The sequence below is a fragment of the Pseudorca crassidens genome, chromosome 3 (genome assembly GCF_039906515.1).
Source record: "Pseudorca crassidens isolate mPseCra1 chromosome 3, mPseCra1.hap1, whole genome shotgun sequence".
NCBI lineage: Eukaryota > Metazoa > Chordata > Mammalia > Artiodactyla > Delphinidae > Pseudorca > Pseudorca crassidens.
The window spans coordinates 170,541,499-170,553,416 of record NC_090298.1 but is presented as its reverse complement, the minus strand read 5'-3'; the positions used below and the strand labels follow the sequence as shown (position 1 = coordinate 170,553,416).

The window sequence follows — 11,918 nt, the reverse complement described above, 5'->3', positions numbered from 1 at the left end:
GTCTGCGTTCTTCAGACCCTCCCCGGAAGTGAGTGCAAATATTTTCCGAGTCTGCGCGCGCAGCGGCGGCGGTCCCCGGATCTCGAGCGGTCAGCCCGCCTGGGCTGGGCTGGGCCGGGCAGGGCGGGGCGGGGCCTCCCTGCGGGCCTGCGCGCTGCTGGGGCCGCGCCTGCGCAGTGCGCCCGAGCCGGAGGGGTCAGGGTCACCCTGAGCTGAGACGGCGGCGCTATGTTGGAACGGTTCGTGGGCCCGCGCTACCGCCAGCTGGCCAGAAACTGGTGAGGATGCGGCTACCGCCCCCGGACCCCTTGTCCTCCCAGGTCCCAAATGGGGAAACTGAGGCACAGAGCGGCGGCGCGGTCTGCCCCGCGAGTGGCTGGCCCCCAACCCTGAGGCGCTTTGCCTGGGGGCCGCGATGGTGCCCACCCAGTCCGCGCCCAGCATCCCCGGCTCAGCTCCTGGGGCTGGAAACTGACCCTATGCGCTCCTGGCTTTGCTTTTGTTTGACGTTGTTGTGAAGCCGAGGGCTGCGCCTGTCCTTGACTGACCCCCGTGGGAGGCGGGTGCGTTGGGGGTGACCCCACGTGGCAGCCGGGATTGGGGAGCACACGACGTGAGGCGCTGAGAAACAGCGGGCCTGTACTCCGCAGTCGTGTCCCTGAGCCCCGGCAGGGACCTTCGGGTGGACAGTGACAGTGGCGCTTTACAGCTGGGGCGACCCAGGCTCAGGACGAAAGTCCGTCCCTGGCGTCGGGTGGGACCGCCAGCGGCCCCTGCAGCCCCTACCGCGGGCGGCTCGAGCCTCCGGGCGCTGTCGGTCCGTCCCTATCTGCGCGTGGTCAGAGCAGCGACCCCCTCATCCAGGGTTTCGTTCAGTCGGCAGCAGCACCCACTGAGCAACTGATGTGTGCTCGCACTTACTACTGAGTCGGGTGCCGGAGACACAGCGATAAACGGAACTTTCCTGGCTGACGCTCTAGGTCGTGGACCAGAAAAAAATTAAACCGATGTGATCCACGGCATGAGGTTGATGTAAAGTAATAAAGGGGGTGGGTGCAGTCCTGTCCCACCCACACTGGCTTCCTGAGGCCAGGAAGCGGGACTCACCCCCAGGAGACACTATGGAGTTGTGGGGTCTCAGTCTCGGAGCATCCGCGCTCACCAGCGGGGTACTCTGCACTCAGCTCCTCCGGGCGTCTTCCTGTGAGGAGGGGGAGGAGAGGTGGTGAGGGTGTAAAGAAGTCCCACGAGGGACTGTCAGCAGCATCATCACCTTCGGTGCCCCGTGGAGGTCAGGCGTGTGGCCACCTCCCTCTCTGTGAGCTGCACCGGGCCCCAAGGGGAGCGGCCAGGATGATGGCGGGGCGGGGCGGAGGGGGGCGGGCGGTGGAGGCCTCCCTGAGGGCAGGCTCCTCTGACCTCAGCACCCCTCAAAGCTGTTGGGCAGTGAGAGGAAAGATTCCCTCTCTGTTCGTGACACCTGCCCCAGAGCCTGTTCCAAAAGCAGCAATAACCCGGGACCCCACCAAGGCGCAAAGTTGAGTTGTACGGGCCTCTCCCCAGGGTCTCCCCAGGGAGCAGGGGGTGTCGTTGGTGAGGCAGGTTGGGGAGGGGGTGTTGCTGCTTCCATCTCTCCACCCCAACACCCCAGGCCCATGGGTTATGGCGATCCGGTGAAGTGGGCACCCATGCACAAATTCTGCCCCTGCACAGACCAGCGATGGAGCCTGTGAGAGTTCTCTGTCGCTGCATAACAAAGAGCCCACCAAATGCAGCAGCTTTGCAGACATTCATTGTCAGTTACTGTGGGTCAGGAATTGGAACACAGCTGAGTCCCCTGCTCAGTGTCTCATCTGAAGGCTTTACTGGAGGATGTGTTTCCAGGTCACACCTGTGGTTGCAGCAGGGGGCCACCCTCAATCCTCTGCCACAGGGGCCCCTCTACAGGGCAGCTCACAAACTAGCAGCTGGCTCCCCGCAGAGAGGGTAAGAGCAAACGAGCACGCCCTGACGGAGCCAGTCCCTAAAAGTCCATCTCAAAAGTGACATTCCCTCGCGGTCCGGTCCAGTGGTTAGGACTCGGCGCCTTCACTGCCGGGGCCTGGGTTCAATCCCTGGTCGGGTAACTAAGATCCCGTAAGCCGTGTGGTGCGGCCAAAGAAAACCAAACCAAAACGAAAGAAGTGACAGCCCATCATCTCTCATATTTGATTTATCAGAGGCGAGTGACTGGATCCTGCCGACCTCAAGGGGAGGGGCTGTACAGGGGTGTGAACACCAGGAGGTGGGACTATTGGGGCCGTCCTGGACCCTGCCCATCAATGGACGTAAATGTGGAGTGTGGTGGTCTTGGAGTCCCTGCCTCGGCTCTGCACCCGGTGGGCTGTGTGTCTCGGGGGCATGGCTTGCCCTCTCTGTGCCTTGGTCTTATCTGTGAGACAGGGACCCTGATAACTCACACCTCCCTCAGTCCATCGGCTGTCTCAGGGATCGAGCTGCTGCAAACCACATTAACGTGCCTACCTGCAAAGTTTAGATATCCTTATGCTTTACAAGCTTGGGCTTTTTTTTTTTTTTTTTAGTGGAATTCCTCAAATAAAACCTTAATCAGGGACTTCCCTGGTGGCGCAGTGGTTAAGAGTCTGCCTCCCAAAACAAACAAAAAAAAAAGCGTCTGCCTCCCAGTGCAGGGGACCACGGGTTCGAGCCCTGGTCCGGGAAGATCCCACATGCCACGGAGCAACGAAGCCCGTGTGCCACAACTACTGGGCCTGCGCTCTAGAGCCCGCGAGCCACAACTACCAAGCCCACGTGATACAACTACTGAAGCCCGCACGCTCACAGCCCGTGCTCCGCAACGAGAAGCCACCGCAACAAGAGAAGCCACCGCAATGAGAAGCCCGTGCACCGCAACTAGAGGAAGCCCGTGTGCAGCAACGAAGACCCAGTGCAGCCAAAAATAAATAAATAAATTTACTAAAAAAACAACAAAAAAACCCCTCATGCATATCCTCATATGAAAGCAGATGGGAATGGAGTTGCCTCAGGGTCACTTGCCTGGTGCCTGCCCTCCTCGGGGTCATCAGCAGGATGTGTCCACAAAGCTGGGCAGGGCCCGGTGTGTGGGGGTGGTGTGGGCACCTGATAAATGGCAGCTTGGGATGGGGGGGATCCGGCCACGCTACCGGGAGGGTGAGGCCTGACCCCTGTTCTTGCAGGTTACCCACAGTGGGCATGTGGGGCACCGTGGGAGCCCTGGGGCTGGTGTGGGCCACTGACTGGCGGCTGATTCTGGACTGGGTGCCCTACATCAACGGCAAGTTCAAGAAGGACGATTAATTAAACCCATCCCCCTCGGACCCCTCCGGTAAGTTTCAGCAGCTGTCGGCTGGTGTAGCCCGGGATTCCTGAGCAGCAGAGGAGCAGTGTTCCCCGCAGGTCCAGGGCTGGACCAGCAGGTGTTGGGGGCACACCTGGAGAACCCTGCCTGAGGGCGGAGCCCTGCACTAGCCTCCTGCCTGGTGGCGCAGAGCTGCCAGCCAGCAGCCTCGGTTTGTGGGGCTGGGGAGTGGGCGCTGCCCCTCGGGGCTCAGTCCTGGAGGCTGAGCCTGCACCCTGGGTGGGGCGGAGGGATGCCCCGTTTTACAGACAGGAAAGTGGAGGCTGGCCTCCCTGGGCGGGCTGCTATGAGCACTGACGAGCCTGGCGCTGTGCTGCCCACCTGACAGCCCAGAGTGCACGCGCATCCCCATTTCACAGACTCCTAAGTGGCACAGCCAGATCTGGTGTTAGAGCCTGTTGGCGGCGTCTGTGCTCTTACTGGGCGCTCAGCATCTGCTGCTCACCCTGCTTCATTCCCCCTCCAGGTGTCTGGTGGTGCTGCCCCCTTCCATCTGCATCTGGAACGGCCCAGGCTCTTGGGATTGACCTCGAGGAAATACACGGCGCGAGTTAGGTTTCCTACGTTGGTGGAAATAACTTTGGTGTGTGAACACACATGGCATTAAACCTCACTCTGAAACCTGCTGGCCTGCACGTGCTCATGCTGGGGCTTGGTTATGTTGACTGCAGGCCCAGGGGCCCAGATGACCCGGGGAGCCTTTCAACTCCAAAACTGCAAATCTGCAGTTTCCCAGCGGCTGGCAGACATGGTTTGATTACTTCAGATGTTTAGTGGATAATACCTGCACGGGGTTTTTATCGATTGCTGCCTTAAAAAGTTACCCTTGACCTAGTGGCTCCAGACGAACATTCATTATCTCTCAGCGAGAATTTGGGAGTGATCTGTCTGGGGGGGTCTTGGCTGAGGGTCCCTCATGAGGTTGCAGTGGTGGCATCGGCTGCATGATGAAGGGTGGCACCGGGGTGGGGTGGGGAGTCGGGGCTTCCCGGCGGCCCCCTCACGTGGCTCCTCCCCACGTGGGCCTCCCAGACGCTGCTTGAGCCTCTCTACTACACAGCGGCCCGAGAGCAGGCAGGGAAGAGCCTCTGTGCCTTGTATGACCTACTCGGGACTCTCAGGCCATCTCCTGCTCCACACCTGATTCGGGAGGAGAATTAGGCTCTGTGCCTTGAAGGAGGAACATCAGAACCTGTAGACGTGTTAAACCATCACCGGGGATACAAAAATGAGCGGGTACACGAGGATATACTGCATACAGGCAGTTCCCTCCAACTCCTGCCAAGTTCCGGAAAATTCTAGAAACGTTCTATTTGTGAAGAAGAGCTATTTTATTAGTCTGTTTGGGCTGCCACAACAAAACACAGGCCAGGCAGCTTAAGCTACAGAATGAGTGTCTCACAGTTCTGGAGGCTGGAAGTCTGAGCTCAGTTCTGGCAGGGTTGGTTCCTGGCGAGGGCCCGCCTCCTGGCCTGCAGACAGCCCCCTTCTCACTGCATCCTCACGTGGCCTCTCCTTGACGTGAGCAAGTGAGCTCTCCAGGGACTCTGAGGACATGCTAATTCTAGGGGACCAGGGCCACACCCTTCTGACCTCATTTAACCTTAATTGTTTCGGGGGGGGGCATCTCCACATACAGCCACATTGGGGGTTAGGGTGTCAGCATATACATTTCAGGGAGACACTTTCAGTCCACAGCAGCTTTGTATATTTTAACACAAGTAGTGGCATGTTCTACACACTTTTCTGCACAAACATTTTACACCTATTGCTTATTTCCTGGAAGCCATGCCACTTTGGAAAGCACAAAGCATCATGAAAAAGTCTACAAATAAGGGATTTCCCTGGTGGTCCAGTGGTTAAAATCCACCTTGCAGTGCAGGGGTTGCAGGTTCGATCTTAGTTCGGGGAACTAAGATCCCACATGCTGTGGGACAACTAAGCCTGTGAGCCTGTGTGCCCCAACCAGAAGCCTGCAACGAAAGATCCTGCGTGCCACAACTAAGACCCAAAGCAGCCAAATAAATATTTTTTAAAAGTCTGCAAACAAATGCTGGAGAGGGTGTGGAGAAAAGGGAACCCTCCTAACACTATTGGTAGGAATGTAAACTGGTGCAGACACTGTGGAGAACAGTTTGGAGGGTCCTTTAAAAACTAAAAATAGAATTACCATATGATACAGTGATTCCACTCTTAGGCATATATCTGGAAAAGATGAAAACTCTAATTCAAAAAGATACGTGGAGGGCTTCCCTGGTGGCACAGTGGTTAAGAATCCGCCTGCCAAAGCAGGGGACACGGGTTTGAGCTCTGGTCCGGGGAGATCCCACATGTCGCAAAGCAACTAAGCCCGTGCGCCACGACTACTGAGCCTGCGCTCTAGAGCCCGTGCGCCACAACTACTGAGCCTGCGCTCTAGAGCCCGTGCGCCACAACTACTGAAGCCCGCGTGCCTAGAGCCCGTGCTCCGCAACAAGAGAAGCCACCACAATGAGAAGCCCGCGCATCGCAACAGAGTAGCCCCCACTTCCTGCAACTAGAGAAAGCCCACGCGCAGCAACAAAGACCCGATGCAGCCAAAAATAAATAAATACATTTATTAAAAGAAAAAAAAAGATACATGGACCCCAATGTTCATAGCAGCACTAGTTACAATAGCCAAGGCATGGAAGCAACCTAAATGTCCATTGACAGAGGAATGGATAATGTGGTGCATGTACACAGTGGACTATTACTCAGCCATAAAAAAAGGATGAAGTATTGCCATTTGCAGGAACATGGATGGACCTAGAGATTATCATACTAAGTGATATAAGCCAGACAAAGACAAATATCATATGATATCACTTATATGTGGAATCTAAAAAGATGATACAAATGAACTTATTTACAAAACAAATAGGCTCACAGACAGAAAACAAACTTATGGTTACCAAAGGGGAAAGGGGGGAAGGGAGGGATAAATTAGGAGTTTGGGATTAACGTACATTGCTATAAATGAAACAGATAAACAACAAGAAGCTACTCTATAGCACAGGGAACTATAGTCAATATAATAAACCATAATAAAAAAATATGAAAAAATATACGTACATGTGTATAACTGAATCACTTTGCTGTACACCTGAAACTAACACATTATAAATCTGCAATTCAATTTTTAAAAAAAAAACACACAGCATCCTCAGTTTTTAAACGGCTGACTAGTACCAACATTTACTAACCAGTCTATTAGCAAAGGACATTCATTTCCTGTCATTTGCCATTATAACAATATCTGTGGAGTGAGGTTATTTCAGACATAAATGAATAGATGCCACTTAAATACCTATAAGTGACGGATTCTGAGATAAGTTACTCGATTTTTTTTTTTTAAATTTCTAACTCATGCAGATGTGGAGAGTCCCACAGCCCCCCATCAAAGCCTGAAACAAAAGGAAATGTGAGCCCCTATACACGAGTTTTTATGTATTTTTGTAATGGCTAATGGTTTTAATGAAAATATCTCAGTTTGCTTCTGTGAAAGCCAAAAGTAAAATTTTAATAACTTCAGGTTCAGATTAAGTACAATATTTAGGCTTAAACTTCTGTGAGTTTTCATACAACTCCTTTTCAACATTTCAATACTTTTTCAACCACTTCAGTGTTCAGGGAGGGGAAAGTTAACCATCAAAAACTACACAAAGGACTTCCCTGGTGGCGCAGTGCTTAAGAATCCACCTGCCAATGCAGGGGACACGGGTTCGAGCCCTGGCCCGGGAAGATCCCACATGACGCGGAGCAGCTAAGCCCATGCGCCACAACTACCGAGCCTGTGCTCTAGAGCCCGCGAGCCACAACTACTGAAGCCCGCGTGCCTAGAGCCCGTGCTCTGCAACAAGAGAAGCCACCGCAATGAGAAGCCTGCACACCGCAACGAAGAGTAGCCCCTGCTCACTGCAACTAGAGAAAGCCCGCACGAAGCAACAAAGACCCAACGCAGCCAAAAATAAATAAATAAATAAACTTATTAAAAAAAAAAAAACTACATAAAAACATATTGTATAAAGGGGGACTTCCCTGGTGGTCCAGTGGTTAAGACTCTGTGCTTCCAATGCCGGGGGTGTGGGTTCGATCCCTGGTCGGGGAACTAAGATCCCACATGCTACGCTGAGCGGCCAAAAAATAAAATAAATTAAAATTAAATTAAATTAAATTAAAAAATAACTAAATAAATAAAATAAAAATATCTTCCAAAAAAAAAATCTTCCTACAATGTCTTGTACTAGGTTGGTGTTCAGTAAATATTGCGTTAAAAATGTATAAAGCGCATATCTTCCTCATTTTGTCTCTTTAAAATGGCACAGTACTGTTCAATCTGTATTTAAATTTTTTACATTTTGTATACAAATAGCTCCTACAATTCAATAACAAAAAAAAAAAAATCCAATCGAAAAATGGGCAGAAGACCTAAATAGATATTTCTCCAAAGATGGCCAATAGGCACACCAAAAGATGCTTAACATTGCTAATTATTAGAGAAATGAAAATCAAAACCACAGTGAGTTACCACCTCACACCAGTCAGAATGGCCATCATTAAAAAGTCTACAAATAATAAATGCTGGGGAGGGTGTGGAGAAAAGGGAACCCTCCTACACTGTTGGTGTGAATGTAAATTGGTGCAGCCACTATGGAGAACAGTATGGAGGTTCCTTTAAAAACTAAAAATAGGGACCTTCCTGGCAGCCCAGTGGTTAGGACTCCGTGCTTTTACTGCCGAGGGCCCCGGTTCAATCCCTGGTCGGGGACCTAAGATCCCACAAGCCGCATGGTGTGGCCAAACAAAAACAAAAAATAGAATTGTCATATGATCCAGCAATCCCACTCCTGGGCATATACCAGGCAAAACTATCATTTGAAAAGTTACAGGCACCCCAATGTTCATAGCAGCATTATATACAATTGCCAAGACATGGAAGCAACATAAATGTCCATCGACAGATGAATGGGTAAAGAAATTGTGGTACATATACAATGGAATACTACTCAGCCATCAAAAAGAATAATGCCATTTGCAGCCAACAGGGATGCAACTAGAGACTGTCATACTACGTAAGTCAGAAAGAGAAAGAAAAACACCATATGATACCACTTATATGTGGAATCTAAAATACAACACAAATGAACATATCTACAAAAGAAAAACAGATACAGAGGAAAAAACTTGTGATTGCCAAGGGTGGGGAGGGATGGAGTGGGAGTTTGGGATTAGCAGATGCAAACTATTATATGTAGAATGGATAAATAGCAAGTTCCTACTATATAGCACAGGGAAATACATTCAATATCCTGTGATAAACCATAATGGAAAAGAACATGAAAAAAATATGAATGTATGACTGAGTCACTTTGCTGTATAGCGGAAATTAAACACAACATTGTAAATCAACTATACTTCAATAAAATTTAAAATTTTTCTGACATTTTGTTCATCATGGATTGTTTGCATTCATTTTGGATTGTTAAAATATTGCATTAACTGCCATTAATCTTGAAGTTTTTGGCGCCCACTAAATTTTCTGCCCAAGGTAAGTGCCATGAATGCCTCATATTAGCTTGCAGGAATGCTTGGCTGGGGACATCTGTGGTTGTCACGACTCGGGGGGGGGGGTCTCCCGGCATGAGTGGGCGGGGCCAGGGATGCTGCTCTACACCCCGCAGTGCCCAGGATGACCCCACAGAGAATGCACTGGCCCCGATAGCAGCAGTTGCAGGGCAGAGAGACCCTGCCTCCGAAAGTCTTTTCAAGGTCCTCACATGGCCCCTCCTGGTTTAATTTCTATTTTTCACCTTGTGGAGACGGGCAGGAGAAGGCGTCTGCTTGGGGACTGGGCCAGCAGGCCTGGGCAAAGAGTTTATTTCAAAGGAGCAGCGCCCAGCCCAACGGGAGAGGAGCTGGGCAGCCCCCGTCCCTCCCATCCAGGCCTCCTGGCCTCTCGTCTCTGCGTCTGCCGCCAGCACCCTGGGTCACAGCCACCCTCCCGGTCAGGCCTCTGGACCAGTCCCTTGAGGACAGTCCTTGGCTCGGGCCAAGTAACTCCCAGAGTCCCACTGTCTATGCTCTGGGGTCAGCCTGGACCCGAGGGGTTCAGATTCCCTGAGAAGCAAGTGAGACCGGCGGGGCTGGTTCTTGAGGTGGAGGCGTTGCTTTTCCATCATCCAACCATGAGGTCAAATCCAACACCACACGTCCATGGGTATACGGCTGTCAAAACCCAGGAAATAACAATGGAGGATGTGGAGAAATCAGAGCCTTTGTTCGCTGCTACTGGGAATGGGAAATGGGGCAGCCACAGTGGACAACAGTCTGGCAGTTCCTCAAAAAATTAAACACAGGGCAACAGGCATATGAAAAGATGCTCAGCATCACTAATCACCAGAAAAATGCCAGTCAGAATCACAATAAGGTATCACCTCACACCTGTCAGAATGACTATTATCTAAAAGTCTACAAATAAAAAATGTTGGTGAGAATGTTGTGGAGAAAAGGGAACCCTCCTACACTGTTGGTGGGACTGTAAATTGGTGCAGCCACTATGGAGAACGATAAGGACGTTTCTGCAAAAACTAAAAATAGAAGTACCATATGACCCAGCAATTCCACTCCTGGGTATATATCCAAAAGAAGCAAAAACACTAATTCAAAAAGGTACATGCACCCCAGTGTTCAGAGCAGCACTATTTACAATAGCAAAGACACGGAAGCAACCTAAGTGTCCAGTAACAGATGAATGGATAAAGATGTGGTACATATATATAATAGAATATTACCTATAAAAAAGGAAATTTTTCCATTTGCATCAACATGGAGGGATTTGGAAGGTATTACACTAAGTGAAATAAGTCAGACAAAGATAAATACTGTATGATCCTGGTCATCTATGGAATCTAAAAAATACAGCAACAAAAAAGAAGCAGACTCACAGATATAGAGAACAAACTAGTGGTTACCAGCGGAGGGGGAGAGGGGCAAGATAGGGGTTGGGGGTGGGAGGTACAAACTGTTGGGTGTAAGATTGGCTCAGGGATGTACTGTAGGACATGAGCAATATTGCCAATATTTGGTAATAACTGTAAATGGAAAGCACACTTTGAAAACTGTATAAAAGTTACAAAAAATATATTAATGTTTTGCCCTTCTCAAAAAATGAACAAAAACAAAAAATTAAAATGTAGGATCGCCAGTGATTCCAGCTCTGGGTGTGCACCCAAGAGAAGTAAAAGCAGGGCTGGAGTGGTGCTGGGGTCTCCTGTCACAGGAAGGCTGACAACTTTTTCCTTTAAGAGTCTTCACGTGCTTTCACTGATTACAATGCACGCGTCTATCTTTGCAACTTTGATTTTTAAATTAAAACGAAATCGCACACACTGGGAGAAAACACAACAGCGACCAGTACTGCTCTCTGTGGAAGGCCAGGTCCTGGAGCACTGGGTTTGGGCCTGACCTGCACACAGGCATACAGTGCCCCGAACCAGCTTTGTAATGGGGTGACCGCTCGCCGATCAGGGTGCCTCCCGGCCACTATGCCCTTTGTCTGTGGGAGAGCAGCCCAGCTACCCCTTGGGGAACGCAGGAGGGAAAGGGACGTTAAGGAATTGAGAAGTTACACTTACCCGGGGACTTAATATAAATAAACAAGTGACACCTGCGGGCCATGGTCTTCGGCGTCCCGCCCAAGCCCCGCCTCCAACTAGAGCAGGGACCTGGGGGGCCCCAAGGCTGCGAAGACACCTGCAGGGAGCTCCAGGTGCGCGGCCCAGGCCTGCTGCCCTCGGGGGAGCCCAGGGCCTTCCCACCCGCAGCCTCCCCCTCCCCCAGGGACCCGACGCCAGGACAGGCCCGTCGGGAGGCCCAGCCCGCACCTGGCACTGCCCACAGCTAAGGCCACTCACTCAGCAGTCTTTTCTTAAGTACTTGACCTGGGCCGGCCAGGCTCTGCCCTGGGGGAGCAGGGTAGGCAGGAGAGGGCCTGCGGGAGGGAGAGGGGACACAAGGTGGGGCGGGAGATTCCCAAGTAAGGGCCTGGAGCCCCAGGAGACAGAAAGCGGCTGGACTAAGGAGGAGGCAGGAAAAGGGGGGCCGATTCTGAGATGTCATTAAAGCGTCGGGTGGGCCTTGGGGTGTGGAGGTGGGTGGTCACCGACAATGACCCTAAACGCGGATGCCAGTGACGAGACCAGGGAAGCGGCGGGATGGCGGTGCGGCACTGAACGGGCATCCCGGGACACAGGCCTCGGAGGAGACGCGGGAGAGACCAAGGCGGACAGCGCAGCGGCAAGCAGGGGCCACCAGCCACTTGCGGGCGGGCCAGGGCGCAGGCGCGGAGCGGAGGAGCCGCGCGCCGCCGCAGGCCCCACCTTCAGGCCGCGCGCTGATTGGCGCCGCCGCCGAGGGGCGGGGCCTGAGGCCACGGGCGGGGCGGGACCTGTGCGGCGCCTGCGCAGCACGGGGCCCCCGCGCGCGGGCGGGTGGGCGG

The 11,918-nt window shown here is 52.1% G+C and overlaps 1 protein-coding gene across 1 annotated transcript; it reads left to right on the top strand.

The window, feature by feature from the left end:
- The first annotated feature begins 120 nt into the window (after positions 1-120).
- UQCR11 (ubiquinol-cytochrome c reductase, complex III subunit XI) lies at positions 121-4,025 on the top strand. The gene is made up of 3 exons (XM_067734349.1): positions 121-278; positions 3,219-3,367; positions 3,867-4,025. Exons 1-2 carry the CDS (start codon positions 229-231, stop codon positions 3,337-3,339), a joined length of 171 nt encoding a protein of 56 aa, XP_067590450.1. The 5' UTR covers positions 121-228; the 3' UTR covers positions 3,340-3,367; positions 3,867-4,025.
- Positions 4,026-11,918: the final 7,893 nt, after the last annotated feature.

Bases quoted from the DNA above. Each gene is read 5' to 3' on its own strand.
- UQCR11 (XM_067734349.1), top strand. From the start codon at position 229: ATGTTGGAACGGTTCGTGGGCCCGCGCTACCGCCAGCTGGCCAGAAAC. The intron at 279-3,218 runs GTGAGGATGCGG...CTGTTCTTGCAG, and splicing joins CGCCAGCTGGCCAGAAACTG to GTTACCCACAGTGGGCATGT.